We start from the raw sequence: 22,790 nt of genomic DNA on the forward strand, positions 1-22,790 counted from the left end.
AATCAGAATAAGTGGTAATGCACCACCTTTTTTCGGAATGTTTACTATTCTCGGAAACTTTTGTCTTTCTAGATTTAAATGTTTTTCGTGCGACGGCTACACACTTTTTTGTTAATTTCATTAAATTTTTTTCACCGACATTTTTTTTTAAAACGTTTTTAGTTGCTTTAACCGCTGCTTTTAAACCCACAATCACAACCACCACCAACTTTACGTTTTGCCTTCATGGCGGTAGTCACCCCCAAGCTACAGCTTTTTTTTTAAAACAGAATCTTTCGATTTGAACCTTCCCAGGCTCGCTGTTCTAATATATGATCAGCTTCGTTACGATCGGCGATAGAGTTACTACGTTCGTATGCGATATCGTGGTCTCTACACGCAGCGTCTAACGGGTTTATACCTTTATCACCACGAACTAAACGTTTTTTCAATTTTGTACCAGGTCTAAAGCTCAGGTTAAATGAGCTGATGTTTGAATTAATATAGATTTATATGTTTTTAAATCGTTTTCGGTATATAATTTTGGGGCTTTTGAAAATATTAAACTACAGAGACCCTGTGTTAACGGGTATGTAGTATCATCAACAATTATCGTATTTCCAACAAGTTTGATTTCTTTTTTACCTAAAGTTGTTTTGGTACTCTTGAATAACTCTGAGCTAGATAGCACACATCTATAAGGTTATGCCTTCCCTTGCAAAGATTGATCAACATACTCCTTGCCCCTCTGTCAAAAATCGTCTAGAATAACACAGAGTTTGGTAGGGCTTTTTCAGGTTCAATAACTTGTTCGTTTTCGTAGAACGTAAATAATTGTACTCCTTCGATATCTGATAAGATATTACTCAACATTTTATACTTCGGTTGATCCAGAGTTTTCGATATATGTAAACGTTGTGAAAATTATTTCATTTATATTAGTTAATAATGCAAACATTAAATTCGTTTTTCCACAGCCGGACGGATCCACAATAAGCGCACGTATCGTATTGGGTAGAAGCGGACCGTGTCTATAATTTTGAAACGAAGTAGGTGGATCTACGTTCTCAACTGTAAGTGTTCGCGCAAGCTGTCTACTGTGGTCGGTCACTGGTGCGGATGTTTGCCACACTGTTGGCCCCGTTGATCGAGAAAGCAGACGTCGTTCGATCAGCTGGATCGAACGGCGTCTAGCCGACGCGTCAGCCCGCCGCCGTGCGCACGTTGTTGTTGTCGTTGGTCGTGTGTGTGTAAACGAACGTCGTTTTTTCAAAAACACGCTTTTATTATTACACGTGCTTTTCGGTTTTGTTTGCGTTTTGTGTGTGCTCGTCGTCGCACCGTCGCTTCTGAAAGCCTTTAAAGGTTCAAAACCACAAGTCTTGTCCAGCTCGGGTTTCAATCGTGACCAGTTCCGGTCCAGCCAGTATCACCAGCCAGCTCCGGTCCAGTGATCATGTAACCAGCTCCGGTTCAAAACAGGTCTAATCCCGTCCTTGTATCCCTCACGGTACCGTTCTTTAATATTATTATCAATGTGTATATTACTATATATTATATGTTTGTTATATGATGAGATCAAAAATATGAGTATTTTGTTATTATTTAAAATTCTGGATTAATGTGATATTTATCTAGTATATTGGTAACCCCTCACCTTTCCCTATCAGAGCACGAGTCATCGCCGTCCACAAGCCAATTAAGGTAAGTCCGACGGTGACGAAACATTTGGTAGCAGAGCGTGGTTTGTATATATTTTTATTAGTGTTTTGTGGGGACTTGTGGGTAAGCTGTACCATAGGTGAGCATAATATTACGTAATTATAAGTTTTATTTTAATTAATATTATCTATTATACTCTCAACCGGGGTAAGCGTTATATTTGTTAGCGTTTTTTATATATATAATGTGTTCGCAAAAATAGTGAGTTCGACGCGTAACGTACACATTTAGGCTCCGTCGCGTTACACTTAATTATAGGCAGGTAATACGTGTTGGGTTCATTAATAATTATTATTTTCGTAACGGGATAAACGCCATATATTAATATATAACTTGTTTCTATTTTGCGATCTACTTATTACAATAGGTTATTATTATACAATCTTGTGCGTTTAGTATTTTTTCCCATATATTTAGTCGTCTATACGTGTTATTATAATATATTCTATTATTTTTTTTGTGCTTATGTATTCGCTGTGAGCATTACATACGTTAACGTTATTTTGCCTTTTATCATAATATTAGTTGTTATTAATTGCGTCGCGACTAGTGGTACGGTCGCTGCACACTACGCAGGTTTAATTTCGTGCCTTTATTTGTGATATATATTTTTACGTTCGTATTGTGTACTTGCTTGTTTATATTTGTTAATTTTAGCTCGGTTTTTCGCATTCAATTCCATCTATCATTAAACTTCGGTTAATCGTTTGGTCTATTTTATTTTATAAATTTATATATATATTTATTTTATTTTTATTTATTTTTTTTCTGTTGCGTTATTAGATAGAATTCGTTATCTCGTAGAATTGTTTACAATATCTGCTGTTGAGGTTTCTTTATTTTAATTTTTCGGTAATTAAATTATCATTTACCATGGATGAAGACCGTCTAAACGAATTAAGAACCGTGCGGTGGTTAAACGTACTGCCATAGTCAATCGCATTAAATCCATTCTTGATTTAGGATTGTCCGGCGAGTCAGATCTGAGCGCGACAAAAATTCCTAATTTCGATCAATGACCTATCAGATTGTGGGGAAAGTTCGTGGTTGAGAATGATGCAGTATTGGATGCGATGATTGAGTTAGGTGAAGAAGCGGAATTCTTATACTCGGTCGAGATAGATACAAATGAAATGGTGGTTTCAGCCAAAGCTTTGGCAATTAACTTCTCGTCCTCATCGAATTTACCTGAGAGGGTAGTTGAAGAGCCAAGATGTGGTTCTGATTCGGATGCGACAGCCGGTTCAACTATACCTCCTGGTTCAGTTAAATCGCCAACAGTGACGGTGTCGGCAGTTCAGCCCTCACATTCTATGCGGTTACCAGAAATCCCTCTCCCACGGTTCTCAGGGGATCTGGCAGATTGGCCAGTCTTTCGCGATAGGTTCGTCGCTCTAGTGGACAGTCGTTCCAATATTTCCAACATTGAAAAATTCTATTACCTTCTGAGTTGTCTTGAGCTTGAGGCATCTGAGGTCGTAAAGGGGATAACGGTTTCGAATGACACCTATTCCTTGGCCTGGAAGGCGTTGGTGGAACGGTTTGATAAACCGCGCAAGTTGGCGTCGTTTATTTTAGATGTGATTTTATCAGCTCCGATAATTCAACAGGAATCGACTTCCTCGTTGAATAAGTTTTTGAATATTTTTGATGAAAATGTTGGTATTCTCGAATCTCTCGAAATTCCAGATTTTGGCGACTTTCTGTTGTTTTCGATTGCCTTTCGGTCTTTGCCTGTGTCGTCGCGTCGTCTGTTTGAAACGACAAATTCGGAAGAGTATCCGAAGGCACAGGAACTTTTCAAATTTGTGAAGAACCGAATCCAAGTTTTGGAGTTGGCAGGAGGAACTCCATCTTCCTCTGGTAGCAAAGAGGGACATTTAAAACCGTCGAGCTACAAGAAAGATCGGAAGATATCTACATCGTTAGTGGCAACACAGTCAACCAGTACTCCGGTTACAATGTCCGTTAAGTGTCCAAATTGCGATGGATCACATCAGTTAAGCAATTGTTCTGATTTTAAGGGGTTGTCGATAGAGGATCGATATGCGGTAGTATCAAGTCACCGACTTTGCATGTCATGTTTCAGTAATCGACACTGGTCGAATAAATGCAGGGAAAGCTGTCCAAAATGCAAACGTCGTCACCACTTGCTTCTTCATAGAGATGCTGAGACAAGCCAGGGATCTGCAGTTCAGCAGCCACCCGTCGTAATGCTTGGTTCTCAACCTTCCCTATCTGTTTTACTCGGTACTGCAATAGTTATGGTGCGAGATGTTGGCGGGGATCTTCAACCTGTCAGGGCTCTTCTCGATTCCGGGTCACAAACCAGCATCATCAAAGAAAGTTGTTTAGATCGGCTAGGTCTTAGGCGGTCAAGATGGACGGCCTCACTGACGGGTCTCTCTGGTCAGTCTGTTCCTAAGGTTTTAGGAAAGGTAAAATTAGAAGTGCGACCTTGTTATGAGCCAGTTCCGGTCATAACGGTTACGGCATGGGTTTTACCTACCATAACGGCAGATCTGCCAAGTCAACAGTTGAACGTCGGTATAAGAGAAAGTTGTTCTCACTTGAAGCTTGCAGACCCCTCCTTTGATACCCCAGCTCCGGTGGAATTATTGTTAGGGGCTGATGTGTTCCCCCAGGTGTGGTTTGGTGAGCAGTACTCCCTCGGCCATGGGCTTCCAACAGCGTATAGTTCTGCTTTTGGATGGGTGCTAATCGGTCCAGTTTCGCAAGTCGTTAGTTCTAATGCACATTGCCTATTAGCGACGTTCAACCCGTCCATAGAATCACTGATGGAGAAATTCTGGGAGGTGGAAGAACCAGATGAGGCTCCTCCACAGTTCACGGATCAAGGATGCTGCGAAGCCAAGTTCAAGGCGGAAACCATCATTGATGAGACCGGCCGATACAGTGTTCCACTACCGTTCAGGCAAGATTTGCCCCTTCCAACATTCGATGGTATAAAACAGATAGCGGTTAAACGTTTTGAACACCTTGAACGGAAACTAGTCCAAGATGAGAAACTAGGAATGGCCTATCGGGAATTTATGGCCGAACGAAGCGTTAGGTCACATGTCCGTGGCAAAGAATCCGGGTCAATATATTATCCCGCATCATGCGGTGTGGAAACAGGGACTTAGAGAATCCAAATTACGGGTGGTTTTCGATGCGTCGGCCGAAGTGCGAAGTGCATCAGGAAAGTCGTTGAATGATACTTTGTATGCAGGCCCAAAACTTCAACGGGATATAGTCGATGTATTGCTCGGTTTTCGATTATATCGCTTCGCCTTTTCGACAGATATCAGTAAAATGTACAGGCAGATTATGGTGAATACGAATTATCGTGGATATCAACATATCCTGTGGAGGGCTACGCCAGTAGATGCGCTGAAGGAATACGAGCTTAATACTGTAACGTATGGCGACGTTACAGTGCTCCCTTCTTGGCCTTAAGGGTATTACACGATATTGCTGACCGTTGTGGTACACAGTCTCCTTCAGTTCAGAAGGCTCTGCGGCTTCAAACATACATGGACGATATCTGCACTGGTGCCGATACGTTGGAAGAAACTAATGTATTAAAACACGATCTCGTCAAAACGTTGGAAAACCATGGGCTTGAGTTAAAGAAATGGTCCAGCAATACTCCGGCGCTGCTGGAAGGAATTCCTAAGGAAGATCGCGCATCTGATTCTCTATCGTTCGATGACGAAAAGTCCATTGTCCAAGTTCTGGGATTGAATTGGAGACCGGAAGAGGATTCCTTAGGGTACGATTTTAGCGAGATTAAATTTATCTACACTAAACGAGGAGTACTTTCGGTAATCGCTCGGATCTTCGATCCTTTGGGTCTCTTGGCTCCCGTAGTGTTATTCGCCAAGCATTTGATGCAGTTGATTTGGTCATCCGGAATCGGTTGGGATGATAGACTGCCACCCGAAATTGAAGAAGTGTGGTCCCAGTTCGTGGCGGAGTTACCGTCCCTGTCTTCAGTGCGCGTTCCGCGTTTTGTCGGGACTCAGCGAGGGTCCACATATATGTTATGTGGTTTTTGTGATGCTTCGGTTCATGGTTATGCTGCTCTTGTTTATTTACGTATTGTCCTTCCCACTAATCAAATAGTAGTTCGACTATTAGGTGGCAAGACAAAATTGGCTCCACGTCATTCCATGACAGTTCCGAGACTAGAGTTGTGTGGCGCAGGACTTTTAGCACGTTGGTTGTCAAGGATCCAGGAGACGTTATCAGCTCAGTTAACGATTTCCCACGTCTATGCATGGACAGACTCGTCTATTGTCCTTTCTTGGCTTACGACTCCTCACGTATCGTACAAGATCTTCGTATCCAATCGAATTAGTAAAATTCAGCAATTATTGCCAGCCTGTAAGTGGCTACATGTCTCGTCTGAAGAAAACCCGGCGGACTGTGCGTCTCGCGGCCTGAAACCTTCCGAATTAAATCGTCATGAGCTATATTGGAATGGCCCTAATTTCTTGTCCTGCTCACCAGACAATTGGCCATCTGAAATCCCGCGACTCTCAGTGGAAGAGATCCCTGAGGTTAAGTCAGTTTCGCTTTTGATCAGTTCTGATCAAAACCACGAATGGTTTGACAGATTTTCTTCGTATCAACACATGCTCCGAGTCGTAGTCTGGGTAAGACGTTTCGTGTCGTTGTGCAAAAAGAAACCTGTAGGTCTTGGGAGTTTGACGTTAGATGAATTGAATGAAGCACAAACGGTAATCGTCAAGCATTCTCAACTCGTTCATTTCCATGTGTTGTATCGTGAACTTTTTCGAAACTCTCGGATTTCCTCCAAACAGTTAGCTCGACTGTCACCGTACATTGATTCAGCTGGAATTATTCGTGTGGGAGGACGGCTGCGCAACTCCCCAATATCGATTCGTCAGAAACATCCGATTTTATTAGCAAAAACCTCGCACCTCTCTAGATTATTGGTACGTCATTGGCATATTTTTTCTTGTCATTCTGGGGCACGCTTAGTGACTTCTCTCGTTTCAAAACAGTTTTGGATCTTGTCAATTCGTAGAGTGATTGGCAATGAATTGAAAGGGTGCGTTACCTGTGTCCGGTTTGCAGCTGTTAATCCTCAACCAGTAATGGCGGACTTACCACCCTCTCGTGTCACACCATGTCGACCGTTCTCAAAAGTAGGGATAGATTTTGCTGGCCCTTTGACTATGCGTGAACTTAAACTTCGAAAGGCACGAGAATATAAGGTTTATATTTCGGTCTTTGTTTTGTGACGGTGAAAGCTGTTCACCTAGAAGTCGTCACTGATCTTTCAACATCGGCCTTTTTAGCAGCTCTAGATAGATTCATTGCCCGACGTGGCCTACCGTCCGATATCTATTCCGATTGTGGGACGAATTTTGTAGGCGCGTCAAAGCAACTTCGTCAGTTTTTCTCTGAGGCGAAAACTCGGGATCAGCTAAGTTCACACCTCCCATGCAGTTGGCATTTTAACCCCCCTAGTGCTCCACATTTCGGGGGCATATGGGAAGCTGCGGTGAAATCTATGAAAAGGCTGTTAGTCCGAGTAGTAGGGGTTCATACTTTGTCGTATGAGGAACTCAACACTGTCATTTGTCGCATCGAATCAGTTCTGAATTCAAGACCACTGACACCGTTGTCATCCGACCCAGGAGATTTGGAAAGTTTAACTCCAGGACATTTCCTAATAGGTCAGCCTCTCTTGTGCGTTCCTGAGCCAAACGTCTTAGACACATCTGATCGTTTAACTTCAAGGTGGAAGCTCCTCCACCAATGTCATCAGGCGTTCTGGAAAAGGTGGTCCTCGGAATATCTTAATACTTTACAGCTTCGGTTAAAATGGACCTCCGCCGATACTCAGCTCAGAGTCGGTGATTTGGTATTAATAAAGGATAACCTTACATCACCATTAGGCTGGCGTTTGGGTAGGGTTATGGAACTATTGCCAGGCCAAAACGAAGTTGTCCGCGTGGTCAAATTGATGACCGGACAGGGTACGTTGGTTAGACCTGTAGTGAAGCTGGTCCGCTTACCTACAGAATAATATACTTAACTTTCAGGTTCCCTTGTAATTTAAGGGCACCTATATACAGCTTATCTCCTTGTTCACTCATGTACTCATGGTTGTTTCTACCCGCTGTGTTACCGGTGTATGGGCGTCGGTGATTCGGTCTGATTGGGCAGGGGGATGCTATTATTATTATCATATTCTTTATTTGTATTATATTATTATTTAAACTGTAAGTATAGGTTTGTTAGATTTTTGTATTTGGTATTTAATATGTTTTATATAATGTTAAAGTTTTTCTAAAAAAAAAAAATGTAACTAGGGACTCCTTTCATTTTATCAGTTTCCTCTCTGGGCGACTGAACCATATCCACCATATCAAGAGTTCCAGTTCTCGAGCTTTGGTAGACGAAGTCTCCCAAGGGGGGAGTATGTTCGCGCAAGCTGTCTACTGTGGTCGGTCACTGGTGCGGATGTTTGCCACACTGTTGGCCCCGTTGATCGAGAAAGCAGACGTCGTTCGATCAGCTGGATCGAACGGCGTCTAGCCGACGCGTCAGCCCGCCGCCGTGCGCACGTTGTTGTTGTCGTTGGTCGTGTGTGTGTAAACGAACGTCGTTTTTCAAAAACACGCTTTTATTATTACACGTGCTTTTCGGTTTTGTTTGCGTTTTGTGTGTGCTCGTCGTCGCACCGTCGCTTCTGAAAGCCTTTAAAGTTCAAAACCACAAGTCTTGTCCAGCTCGGGTTTCAATCGTGACCAGTTCCGGTCCAGCCAGTATCACCAGCCAGCTCCGGTCCAGTGATCAATGTTAACCAGCTCCGGTTCAAAACAGGTCTAAATCCCGTCCTTGTATCCCTCACGGTACCGTTCTTTAATATTATTATCAATGTGTATTATTACTATATATTATTATGTTTGTTATCATGTATGAGATCAAAAATATGAGTATTTTGTTATTATTTAAAATTCTGGATTAATGTGATATTTATCTTAGTATATTGGTAACCCCTCACCTTTCCCTATCAGAGCACGAGTCATCGCCGTCCACAAGCCAATTAAGGTAAGTCCGACGGTGACGAAACAGTAAGCTCGGTTTCTTGTTTAATGAATTTCATTTTGATATAAATATCTATGTTGTGATGAGAATGTCATCAGTACACAATGTCACTCGCTCGAAGAAGCAACAAGAATAAAGGTGGCGGGCTTATTAACACGCTTATAAACAAATTACCGGTCGAACTTCACGTGCCTGGTAAGTTTATTAAATCCGATATTATATAATAATAATAATAATAATATTTTAATTTTTTTTTGTAGTTATCAATACTGTGGACCTGGTACAAAATTGAAAAAACGTTTAGTTCGTGGTGATAAAGGTATAAACCCGTTAGACGCTGCGTGTAGAGACCACGATATCGCATACGAACGTAGTAGAACTCTATCGCCGATCGTAACGAAGCTGATCATATATTAGAACAGCGAGCCTGGGAAGGTTCAAATCGAAGATTCTGGTTTAAAAGAAAAAGCTGTAGCTTGGGGTGTGACTACCGCCATGAAGGCAAAACGTAAAGTTGGTGGTGGTTGTGATTGTGGGTTTAAGCAGCAAGGTTAAAGCAACTAAAAACGTTTTAAAGAAAAATGTCGGTGAAAAAAATTTAATGAAATTAACAAAAAAGTGTGTAGCCGTCGCACGAAAACATTTAAATCTAGAAAGACAAAAGTTCCGAGAATAGTAAACATTCCGAAAAAAGGTGGTGCATTACCACTTATTCTGATTTTCGCTGGCTTATCAGCTCTAGGCGCTGACTGGTGGAGTTGCCAACGTTGTTAAGGTGGCTAATGAATTTAAGAGGAACGTTCCATCACATTTGGGAAATGGTTTATACCTGACGCCATATAAAGGCAACTCGTACAAAATAGGCGATGGTCTATATATCACACCATATAAAAAGTGGTGGTGGGAGAGTAAAGACGAAAAAAAACTAATATCTACGTTACCCAAGAGAGCGTTGTACGATTTCGAACTTATAAAAATCGCACGTTTGTTGAAAATACCACATTTCATCGGCGGCGTGTTTACTAGAGATAAGTTGCCCGTTCGTCCTAAACGATTTGAATCGGCGATTGTTAACTTGGACACTGAAAACGGTACAGGTACGCATTGGGTAGCGTATAAAAAAATCGGAAAAAAGTAAAATATTACGACAGCTTTGGAATTTAGCACCTCCGCTAGAAGTACAGAAATATTTTCAAGGATGCGATATAATTACAATTACAACACAGAGCAGAGAGATTTATACATCAAACTGTGGACACTTGTGTATACAATTTTTATCATGTACACGATAACGTTAAACGGGAACTTGAGCGAACTGTCATGCGATATTTTTCCGCCCATAGAGGTAGAAAATACAGCACAAATATGTCTTTTGAGCTTGCTAACAAATAATTCAATTCCAAACATAGAACCTGGTTGCAATACCATAGGTTTTCGGAATATGATTGGACAAGTTGAAAACGTAATTATACCTACTGGAACGTATGAGTTGGAAGATTTAGAGTTTGTTAAACAAGTTGAAGCCCGACTATATAACTTTTTCGAATTAAAATCAGATGGTAACACGTTAAAGTGTATGATATCCTGTAGCCATGAGATTGACTTTTCAATCGAAAACAGTATAGCAACATTATTAGGATTTAGAAATGTTGTATATACTACTGGTACTACACACGAATCTGAAAATACAGTCAACATAATGAAAATAAACTGTATAAAAATAGAGTGCAACTTAATAACCGACTCATTTTGTGACGGATCGCCGAGCCAGATTATACATGAATTTTATCCGACTGTTGCTGTGGGTTATAAAATTGTTGAAGTGCCTAGACATTTAGTTTTTTATGGTCTTAATACTACTTCTATAAGTAAAGTTGAAATCATACTAAAAGATCATAAAGATCGATTGATAAATTTACGTGGTGAACCAATTACGATTCGATTACAAATAACACACGGATAAGATGGCGCTCAAGTTTAATATAAATACTACTGTAATAAAAAAACCCGTCATTAAAGTGACTGCTGTTAAGAAGTCAACACCTATATCTAAACCGAAAAACAACGAGTTCAAGCTCACGAAAAATAACTTGGATTTTCTTCGTTCACTACAATAATGGATGATACATATTTAGATGTAACGGCCGGTTATGTCGACGATTGTAAAATAACTCAAATGCAATATCATTCGTTCACGCCGTATTCAAACACGTCTTTTTCATACAATGATGAAATTAGAATAAATATTCAAAATATGGAATCTTACACTCTACCGTGTGAAAGTTATATTTACATTGAAGGAAAGCTAAGAAAACCTGTAGATTCTGAAGGAGACGTACGTTTTTCGAATAATGGTTTGGCATTTTTATTCTCCGAAATGCGATATGAAATAATGGAATAGAAATACAAAAATTGAAATCACCCGGAGTGTCGTCTTGCCTGAAAGCATACTGTTCATATACACCAAGTGACTTGAATACGTTAGACAATTGTGCTTGGGACTCGGGCTTGGACGGCGAAGATAATAAAAATTTTATGAGCAACGATGTATTTACCGGTTGTATACCTCTAAAACATTTATTCGGATTTTGCGAAGATTATAAAAAAATATTACTAAATTGCAATCAACAACTGATTTTAAATCGCTCGTCTACCGATTTAGACGCATTACGTATGACGCAAACCGTAACCCCCGAAAACGTTGAAAAAAATAAAAAAATTACGATTGAATTGATTAAAGTGATATGGAAGATGCCTATAATCAGAGTTAATGATAAAGAAAAATTAAAACTGTTGAAAGTGATAGATTCACGTAAAACGTTATCATGTGCGTTCAGAACCTGGGATCTATGTGAATATCCTGTACTACCTAGAAATACTTCACATTCATGGACGATAAAGTCTAGCAGCTTGCTTGAAAAACCTAGATTTATTTTGTTTGGATTACAAACAGATAGAAAAAAAAATATAGAAAACGACGCTGGGCGCTTTGACCACTGCCAACTAAAAAATCTTAAGGTACACTTAAATTCTGAAGTGTTTCTATATGAAGACTTTCGTGCTGATTTTAAAAATAATACCATCAGCTTACTGTATAAAGCCTATACAGACTTTCAAAAATCGTATTACGAGAGAGATTATTCTGAACCATTGTTATCAAAAAATGTTTTTCAAACATATGTTCCAATCGTCGTTGTCGATTTATCGCATCAGAATGATAACGTAAAAGCATCGACCATAGACCTACGAGTAGAATTTGAAACGGATACGGTTATTCCTGAGAAAACTGCTGCTTATTGTTTAATTTTACATGATCAGATTATAACTTATAACCCGTTTAGCGGTGATGTTAGAAAACTGTAATTTTTATACGTCATAAATATGTATATTATTTCTATTTGTAATTATTTTTTTATACCTTGTAAATATATTATTTTTACTTTGTAAATATTTTTATTACCTTATTATTAATAAATAAAAAGAAAACTTTTTTTTTTTAAAAAATAACTGAGTTGTTTTTATTTTACACAAATACTATACAAATTTTATACAAAAATATTTTTACACAAAAGTACATTAAACAGTGTGTCGTCTTTTGGGTAGTGAGTTGGTAGTATTGTATTGCGGTCCGTATGGTCCATCGTTTTCGTCTGTATAAGTATTGTATTGCGGTCCGTATGGTCCATCGTTTTCGTCTGTATAAGTATTGTATTGCGGGCCGTATGGTCCATCGTTTTCGTCTGTACAGCTTGTCTGTGATGGAGGGGAGATATCAGAAAGAATTTCCTAAAACATGAAATATTAAAATATTTGTTTTTTATAAAGTAGGTTTTGTTATATTACCTCATTAAATATAGTGTAAAATGATGGCGGTGAAAAAGGTTTCTGGTATCCCTATAAAATATAATATATTAATATTGGTATGAGAAAAATAAAAAATATTTTTTTTCTTACCTCATCTTTTTCTAATTCGTCCAACCATCTTTGTGCGATATGTTCAGCTACATGTAATTGAAGCTGACTTGTGAAATTGTAGTCATTTACATGTGTTGCAATGCAAATGTTGTTAATGCTTTTCACGCGATTTGTCATATCTTCAAGCGTTCTAGTTTCAACCTTGGTATTTGTTTTTAAGTATGATGCGATTTGATTAATTTGCTGTATTACGAGCGGTTTAACGATTTTGGTTTTTCTCTCGATGATCTCGAGAATTGACCACTCTAAATCTTGTAACTTTAATAAGTCGTTACGATTTAACAGTATGCGACATCCGTCTTGAATTTTAGATTCTATAATGAGCATATTCTCTCCTTGGTACACCATACTAGATATTGTAATTGAATCGGAATCCAAAAATAAATTACGCTTATACTTTTGTGGTTGTTCAAGTATAAATGATAAAATGTTTCCCATAAGTCGGAAAATACGTTTGAGAAAATCGGAGGAAATATTTACAAAACGTGATGGTGTTATAATGTGAATCACGGTGTTGAATTCATCTGTCGGATCGAGTCCGATGTTTAAAAACTTGCGAGATGAAAAATCAAGGAAAAAATTACTGCAATCGATTAGGTTAGCCGGTGGTGACGGAGGCACATATGTAAAAACATTCTTCTTGTAAACAGCACGCATGTTTTCAATCGAACCAGCCATATTCAAAAATTTAATCACAAAACAACGCACTTAATCGAACGAAGAGTGGTGATAGACTGATTTCATTTCAGATTTTGAAACCCTCACATGTATATTTTATGGTAGGGATTTCTTCTACAGGTTTAAAGTATGCATGTTAGAACATGTTAGATTATTGAATAATACTATTGTTTGTAATGCAGACAAGACTCTACATGCTTGTTATACTATAATTTTTCAAATGGTAATATGCCGGTAATATGTGATAACAACAGGGCTAGATAGCGTTATCTGTTGAATATATGATAAAATAGTTCTGTGTATGATAACTGTTGAATATATATTAATATGTGTACGGTAATATAGTATGGTAATATAGTACGGTAATATGTGTACGGTAATATAGTACGTGTACAATAATATGATAACCATGGTAGCGGCGGGGGCGGCGGCGGCTGGTTAGACGGGTCAGCTGGATAGAGGGCTGGTTAGGTTCCAGAACTCCCATTTTACACCTACTAAAACATTTAAAAAATATAGTATTAAAATGTTTTGTAAATATTTTTATAAAATATTTTCCAAATATGAACTTCTTGGACAAAGAATATAACTAAAATATTTTCTAATTATTTATGCAAGTTTTTAACAATAATCAAACAATATTTTGACAACTATATTATTTTCCTGAAAATATTTTTATCATAATTGGGAAATATTTTTATGCTGTGTGGGTATACATTGTACAATGTACAACACTGTAACTAGGTTTGCTAAGTTTGCTTAATGTGACTTTAGGGCAATAGGGTATAACATAATTCTATACGTAAATAACATTGAAATATTAGTTTATGAGTCACATAATTGTGTAAGAATACCTAATTTTTTATTTGGTAAAATATCATGATAAAAAAAAAAAATACAGAGTAACATTTTGTATGTTAATCGTATTATTTACAGTTTTATAGCCATTTATAGTTTTTTAAATAATATTTTATTTATTGTTATTTAAAATAAATAATTAAAAATTCAGGTAACTCGACATGTTTAATACTAAATAATATATACTGTATTACTGTGTATTATATTGCCACAACATTATTCGTACTTTTATTGAGTTTGAAGTAAGTAAAGCGTATTCTTATGTTACTAATGTAACTTGAATAGCTTTTTTGATAATAGTTTTTTTGGATGAACTACGATAATAATTGCACATTTTAATTGACAACTATAAGGACACTAACATTTTTTTTTTTAAGTTGAAGACACCAAATAAACCAAATGACGATGATTGAAAAATTGTTTCTTATTAAACATTTTAATCTGATTTGCTATAGGTAAAATAACCTACTGCTTATAGACAAGTCATATAATTTCATATTAATAAAATAATTAATCTAATTACTTAACTACACCTGCGATCTTAAAATTATTGTATACGTTGCTAAGTTATGAACACAGGTCATAAGTTTTTAGAACCTGTAAAATACTTAATACCTGTAATATAATTAAGAACATTTTATTTATATGTTATATCGGTCAAACAACTTGATTCTAAAGACCGGTGCATGTAAACTGTAGAGGGAATAGCCAACCATCTACCCCTTAACTGGATACCATTAGGCATAAAAATGTTGTGTTCAATATTTTGACGGAAACAGTTTTTGTGTTCAAGGTTTAGACGGAAACAGTTTTTGTGTTCAATATTTTGACGTTTAAGGTTTTGACGTTCAAGGTTTTGAATGTTTAAAATATTGACATAATTTAACATTCAAGATTTTAACGTTCAACCATTTGAAATTCAACCGTTTGACAGGCGTCCGTTATTACAATACCTATCAATTATTTATATGTTTTTAGCATATATTACATCAACCCCAGTTCTTCAAAAAACTGACCAATTTATCAAAGATAATAAAAGTTCGAATTCTAAATCGAAATACTACCATAATGATATTGGTAATAATAGTGTTCCTTCGAAAGATGATGTTAATGCAAAGACTAATTATTCTAATAATTATATATATATATATATATATATATATATACAATATATTTCTAGTACATAAATTATTTATTTTTTATAGACGAAACATCTTTGACTACTAATACAGCTGTACCTCCTCAAAAAATTGAGGACAATAATAGTTGCTTAATTAGTAATATCATTACTAAAGGAGAGATCCCTCATTTATCATATGGTAATCTAGGTATATATATTTTTTTAACTTAAAAAATTTTAAAACTTAAATTATTACCTCTATTGTTATCCAAGTATTTTATTAAGGTATTATTATTTATATATACATTTTTTTTAAGCTAAAAGAAGTTTATTTTCCTACATGGATAAATCTCAAAACCTTGGTATAACTGACTAGATGTGCCTCGCTCTGCTGTGAAATTCGGTCTAAGTGATATTCGCTCTAAGTGAGTACCCTAGATCGGAGACGGGATTGTAAAGAAAATATCGTAAAAAATCTAGTAGTCACAATTTTAGTTAACCTAACCTATCCAGGGGTTATGTAATGCGCCGAGGGGAGTCCTAACCTAACCTTAGATGGGGTCGAGTGAAAATCGTTTTACGGGGAATTCGGTCGGAAATGGTAATCAGGTGTCTAGAAAAGAGATCATTTACTAAAAAAGTACTTAAGTCGATCGTTGTGTTTATAAATTATTACCTATAGTTAATATACCTAACTGATAGTATTATCATTGTTATCGCTCTCGGTGTAAAAGTTTATCTCGACATAATTGCCCGGCTGTTTTTGGAATGTGTAATTATGTAATAATATATATATTACATATACATAATATAAAAATACGAAAAATGGTAATTGATTGTCTATTACTCTTCAACCAGTGTAATACGGTGTTCGGTTGCTTGCCCGGTTCTTTTGTGTTTGTAAAACAAAAAACAAATGAATTTGAAAAATTGCAATTGAGTGTCTAGCTATCCGTCCTCAACCAGTGTAAATCTATTCCTGTGAAAATGTGATGTTAGTTCTTAAACACATACATATTATAATTTAATCGACCACATCATATATTGTACACATGTATTTGAAAATTAAATTAAAGGAATATAAAGTATTTTAAAGGATACTATAGTAAAGTGTAATATTAACAAACAATAAATATATATTATTGTATACGTAAAATTAAACTTGGCAATAATACGTTTAGGTATTGGAGTTTATTCTTTTTAATTGTTTGTAATAGTAAATAATTAAGAATATTGTATATTTTTATGATATATTTGATATATATTTTGAAAATGAGACATAAAAAAAAAACATACAGTACAATGTGTATTATAATTATTATTATAATGTAAGTAATTAATGAAAATATTACATACATAAAACGCTGTACATGGTGTGTGTTATAACAATTGTTATGGTCAACAGTGTCTGGTTTGGTTACAAATCAGTAACTACAATGCTTATGTTGTATTATAACAATTAAAATTTTTGTTCAATGACACAATGTCAATCATTACTTGTTATGTCTCTTAAGGACATTGACAAACAATATAAATACAAATTAAATGTGTAAATACGACAAATATTCACGTTGAAAAAGTGCGAGATACGAACGTAATGAGAATGTTGTTGACCACATCGACCGACGATCCCGGAAAAGAACTCAAAAATAATAGAACACATCAGTGGCGCAACCAGAATTTATTCAAGGGGGGGGGGGTCCAGGAAAATTTTTTATTTATTATATATTGTTTTTCTGTTCTCTTACTGAGTATATACTTTATACATTATAAATACATTTCATTGCTTTATATATACAATTATATTATTATACCAATTCTAATAATAATTATAATCAATACATTTTGATGAAAACTTTTGGGTAACTTTAAAAATATAAAATAGAAATAAATACTATGGCATGATCCAAGGGGGTCTGGACCCGGGGTCCACCCCCCTGGTTGCTTCGTGGAACACATTAAGTTGTAAGTATAAAAAAAGCGGCATCCTCGAAATCACATACGGACTTTGTGGTAATACGGCCCGGTAGTAATTCGCGTTGCATTCTGAATTGGACGACTATAAATTATAATGCATATCCCTGTAGGTAATACTCGGGGCGGATGCGCTAATTAATTAGCTTATATGAATGATACAAATTGTACTTACCGGTCTGTAAAACGTCCAACGAAGTTAAAAAAAAAATATATATATATATAATATGTACTAAAAAAAGTACAGAAAAAAGTGCAAATTTTTGTTTACGTAAAGACAATTGTGTTGCATGAACGTCAAAGAAAAATTGCCTGATGCAGGCTCACCGGACCCAGGTCCTCAACGCTTTTCGCTCTCCACTCCGCCACAACATGGCACCAGTATTACCAAATATTAAATACCGCACATAATATAATTTAATTAATATTACAAAGGATATTATTAAATATTAATTGTCAATCGTCACTAATGGGTAGACCGATGGACCAGACTTACGGTTATTTATAGTACTAATTTCAACCATAAATGCGTAATATGCAATGGAACAACGAACGTCTTACGGACGCCATTCAATTTGAATTGTTCATTCGAAGTGAGTATCTACACGTATTAGTTATTTTAACCTTTTCGCGTGTATTTTTTGTTTGTTTTTAGGTTAACTGTAATATGTCATTTTACTTTTTACTTAATTAATAATTTAATATTAAATGTTATAGATTATGTTCAGTTTCAGAAACTGTACGGTGATGGTCAACACCGACCAAAAATGCCAAAAAAGTATGAATATCAAAAATAATGAATATTTACAATGTTACCTATACACTTTTATTTTTCAGGATGCTATAACTGTAGCACAAAAAGCCATCTGGCCCGTGATTGTACGTATATTTTGTAATTATATATATTATTATTATTATTGCGCGGGGGATGGCGGCACTTATTCTCCAGACACCGTGACTTGCCCGAAGAACAATGCCACCCGGTGACCGCGAATCGAACCAGCAACCCGGCTGCGCCGCAACGACGCCTTAGACCGCACGGCCACCTCGTCCCCCAATATTATTAATTAATATTGATTGTTAAAAGTATGATTTAAATACAGGACAGAGAAGGATGACCAAGTGGTAAGCAATACGTTTTTTTTTGTTAGCATTTTTATTATTATTTTTTCAGAATAATAATATGTGTACGGTAATATAGTACGTGTACAATAATATGATAACCATGGTAGCGGCGGGGGCGGCGGGGACGGCGGAGGCGGTGGCGGCGGCGGGGACGGCGGCGGCTGGTTAGACGGGTCAGCTGGATAGAGGGCTGGTTAGGTTTCAGAACTCTCATTTTACACCTACTTGTTTTATTTTTATATTTTAAAAATATTACTAAACAACATTTTCAAAATATGAATTAGTTGCCCAAAAAATATCGGTAAAATATTTTGAAATTATGTACATTTCATTTTAAAAATGATTACAAAATATTTGAATTTCCTTACTACAATATCTCTAAGATAATTGCTTTGATTATATTAATACTTAAAAATCTGATATGCAAATAAATAATACACTTATTATAATATATATATAATATATTATTATATCTTTAATATACACAATTCATAAAATAAAATAAATGCATTTTCTTCTGCAAGTAATATAATACATATAGTAATAGAAATATATTAAAAATAATAAAATAAAAATGTTTGCATGCTTTTGCAAGTTTAGTAATATATAGAAACATAAATATTAATAATAATAAAAAAAAATACATATATGTAATTATGATTTAAAAGCTTTTGGTTATATTATCTTCATTTTTTTTTTTCAAATCACGGAATTTTGCCCCAGCTAAATATTCTTTCAACGGCTTTTCAATTGTTAAAGATGGTATATCTTTAAATTGTTTAATATTTCTTATGGCGTCTACAAAAAAAAAAAAAAAAAAACAAATATTTAAACATAATACCAAAGAAAAGGCATAATTATTATTACAAGGGTAAATTAGGAAAATTGAATTACTATAATTTTGTAGTTAAAAAATGCATTATAATTTTTATGTAATTATAAAAGCTATTTGTTATATTGTATATGTTTGATAATTTAGATGCATATAATATTGTATATATTTACATTACTACAATATATACTATCAACATTTTAAGTTTCTTACCAAATATAATTGTGCATGCGTTTAAAATAGAAAATGATAGTTTTTTTTTTGTCCAACAAATGAATATTTTGATAAAACTTCATTTATGAACATCCTTGAAAGCATTTGACGTACAGTCTCTGATACAGTATTTCGAACCATTAAACTAAGATCTTTTATCTAAAACAAAACAAATTATTATGAATTTAAGTTAATGATAAAAATTAATTTATTATAACAACTACAATTTTCAATCGAAAAGATCTTTCAAGTAGTTTTTCTTCAAACAGTGCCATTTCGTCCAATGAGGTTATTGGAAAATTCCATAAAATTGCACTTTCTTGTTCATTATCCCTTATTTCTCCAGTCATAATTAGGCGTGCCTGATTGTCAGTTGCTGTATTTTCCAAACGATCCAATTTTATAAGAATTTCCTTAACATCATACTTTAAGGAAACTACAGTGCGATATAATTTGTTCATCAAATCTAAAACATTAACAAATTTTAGATATTATTTATATTTATGTATATTAAAAATGATATAAAAAAAGAATAAAATTTGAAAATAATGAATACCTCCAGAAGATGTCCTATCACTTCCTGATTGAACAGTATGGCATGTTGAAACATTGTTATCTTTAGTAATATCTAAAATGAAAGTAAAAATATTTATGCAAACTAACATTGAATTTTATGCATTGATTATTTAAGCAATTTAATTACTAGGATATATAGGTTCTGAATAAAAATCCAATTTCGTTTTACACTGAATAATAGGGGTTTCAGTTGTTTGTAATTTTACAGGTGTTATAATCCATGACTTTGGTATGGGACTAGATATTTTTTGTTTATCGATAAGAGGTGAATTACTAGCACTCACGTCCCATTTGAAGGGAGATTTTTTTTTTTTCAATACCTATTAAAAAAAAAAAAAATGTATGAATATAAGACTTAAAATCACTAATTGGTATAAAATATTATCACTATTGTTTCCATCAAAATCTAAAATAATATTGTTTCAACAAATTAATAAAATATATAGTAGTAAGTAATAACTAATAAGTAATCATATTGTTATTGTTATTTATTTAAATAAAATTATATTATATTAATTATTACTCACACCCACTAAATGAATTAATTTACAAATTATTTTTGATTTATAAGTGAAAATGATTCTATAAGGTGTTAATTGTGTATTAATTAATTGAATAAATTTGTAAATACTTGATTTTAAATTTGAATAGCTGTAGCTGTTGCATTGCTGACTAAATGGAGCACAGTTATCTCCATCAGAATTTACAACAAACTCTTCATCACTACCTTTATCTAACATTCAAAATGTTTTAAAAATAAATAAATTATATCTTATTTATTATTCACAATAATTAAAAAAAAATTTTTTTTTTAATATTATTTACATGGTGGTAACTTAATTAAATTACATTTTTCTGTTATTTAATATTACCTTTGGATATGTAATGTTTGTCAGTGACTTGGTCCATGGCCATAGTTTTAACATTACTAGTTATTTTAGAATTTGTCTTGTTGTTAGCACCTACAACAATGATAAAAAAATATAATTAGAAATATTATGTATATTTAAGTTTATTATACTCAGAACAGTCAGAATTATATATTACCTGCAGCTTTATGAATATATTTAGGCGGACTACTCAGAATTGATGGGATTTTATTTACATTTATCTTCATCGTATTTTTTTATGTACAGTATTTATACGACTAGAATAATTATTTATACGTTTTGATGACTTAGAATTGTCTTCACTGATGTCATTTTCAAATGTGGATAATTCTGAAGTATATTCAGCTTTTTTTAATTTTTTATATGCTTTGGTTAAATTACCTAATATAAAATTAATAAAATTGGATTATTTAATTATTTTCTATATTAATACAATGTAAATGTTTAATTACTTATATCAGTAGCTAATAATCTTGCTGAAAAGAAGTTAAAATCAATTTGATTCGGAGAAGTGCGACGTTCAACAAGTAATCGAGAATTGATTTTATTTGAACTATTTGGCCAAGCACATAGGCTATTTTTGTACCAAAAATTTGGGACACATTCAACTGTATTTTCTTCAATAAAACAAACAATTGACCACATAATCTACAGAAGAAAAGAATTATAATAATTATCATCAAGGTTATACATCACAAAGATTTGTATGTATAATAGGTATAGCTATCTTTTTTTTATCTAATGTATCCACTAGCATAATTTTTTTTTTAAGTTCTTCAAAATGAATAATACACATATGTTCTGATAAATTGTCTACTTCATATATATTAAAAATTTCTGAATTGATTGGCTGTTCATAATATGGTTTTTTTGATAAAAACGTTTTCCCAATCAAAACTGCAACGTTGATGTCTTTTACGTGTGCAACATTTATTACTTTAACAACATCATTGGTAATAGTTAAGACATAACAGTCAGCAGCCTTTGTTGTTTTGATAATCATATCTTTTAAATGTACTGTACTGTATTGAGGTCCAATCAAATTTGTTAAAAGTGGCCCATTTGTATGCTCTTTTTTAAAATAAGGTTGTTTTGAACAAGTATTTTTCTGACCTATTTTATACTCTTTAGCCTGATTAAATTCTTCATGGAATCGTTTTATAAGCTGTTGAAGAGGTAACTCGTGTTTTCTTAACTTTTTTTTTATATTTTTCATAAAATTCTCGAATGGGAAAGCACTTATATTATCCAAAGGACCAAAATTTTCATAATCATCAACAATATGAAGTAGACCGTGTACATTGTGGGAAATTAAATGTTTGCCATAAATTGTTTCAAAGTTTTTAACAAAATATTCTAAGAGATTTCTGGCATAATCTATATATTCATTCATATTTGTACTTAATAAAATAACCATAGCAATATTTAGAGCCATAAAATGATTGAAACAATCTTCACTTAAAAATGGCTTGAACACAACTTGTCCAGTGTAAATCAATAACTGCCTAAACTCAGTAGCTTTAAACCTTGACAATTCACTCAATGATCTAGGTTTTCGGGCAAACTCGCAAGGTATATTTGAGCGTAATACTAGTAAAAATTCTGATAACTGTTTAATTACCAAACTTGGCAAACGGACATTCAGTGTTCCTTTATATATCCATAAAGTAATTAATTTCTTCATTACGCCTAAACTCAATGTAAAAACATTTTTATTATAATATACTATACAAGCTGTTTAATAATAATAATTATAATA

General features: G+C 34.5%; 2 protein-coding genes across 2 annotated transcripts; both read left to right on the plus strand.

Moving 5' to 3' along the window:
- The first annotated feature begins 2,774 nt into the window (after nucleotides 1–2,774).
- Nucleotides 2,775–4,847, plus strand: LOC126554126 (uncharacterized). Its single transcript, XM_050209228.1, has one exon. The coding sequence runs from the start codon at nucleotides 2,775–2,777 to the stop codon at nucleotides 4,845–4,847; it is 2,073 nt and encodes a 690-aa protein (XP_050065185.1).
- A 390-nt stretch (nucleotides 4,848–5,237) lies between these two features.
- On the plus strand, nucleotides 5,238–6,974 carry LOC126554131 (uncharacterized). Its single transcript, XM_050209231.1, has one exon. It carries the CDS (start codon nucleotides 5,238–5,240, stop codon nucleotides 6,972–6,974), a length of 1,737 nt encoding a protein of 578 aa, XP_050065188.1.
- Nucleotides 6,975–22,790: the final 15,816 nt, after the last annotated feature.

The sequence above is a fragment of the Aphis gossypii genome, unplaced genomic scaffold, assembly GCF_020184175.1.
Source record: "Aphis gossypii isolate Hap1 unplaced genomic scaffold, ASM2018417v2 Contig00434, whole genome shotgun sequence".
Classification (NCBI taxonomy): domain Eukaryota; kingdom Metazoa; phylum Arthropoda; class Insecta; order Hemiptera; family Aphididae; genus Aphis; species Aphis gossypii.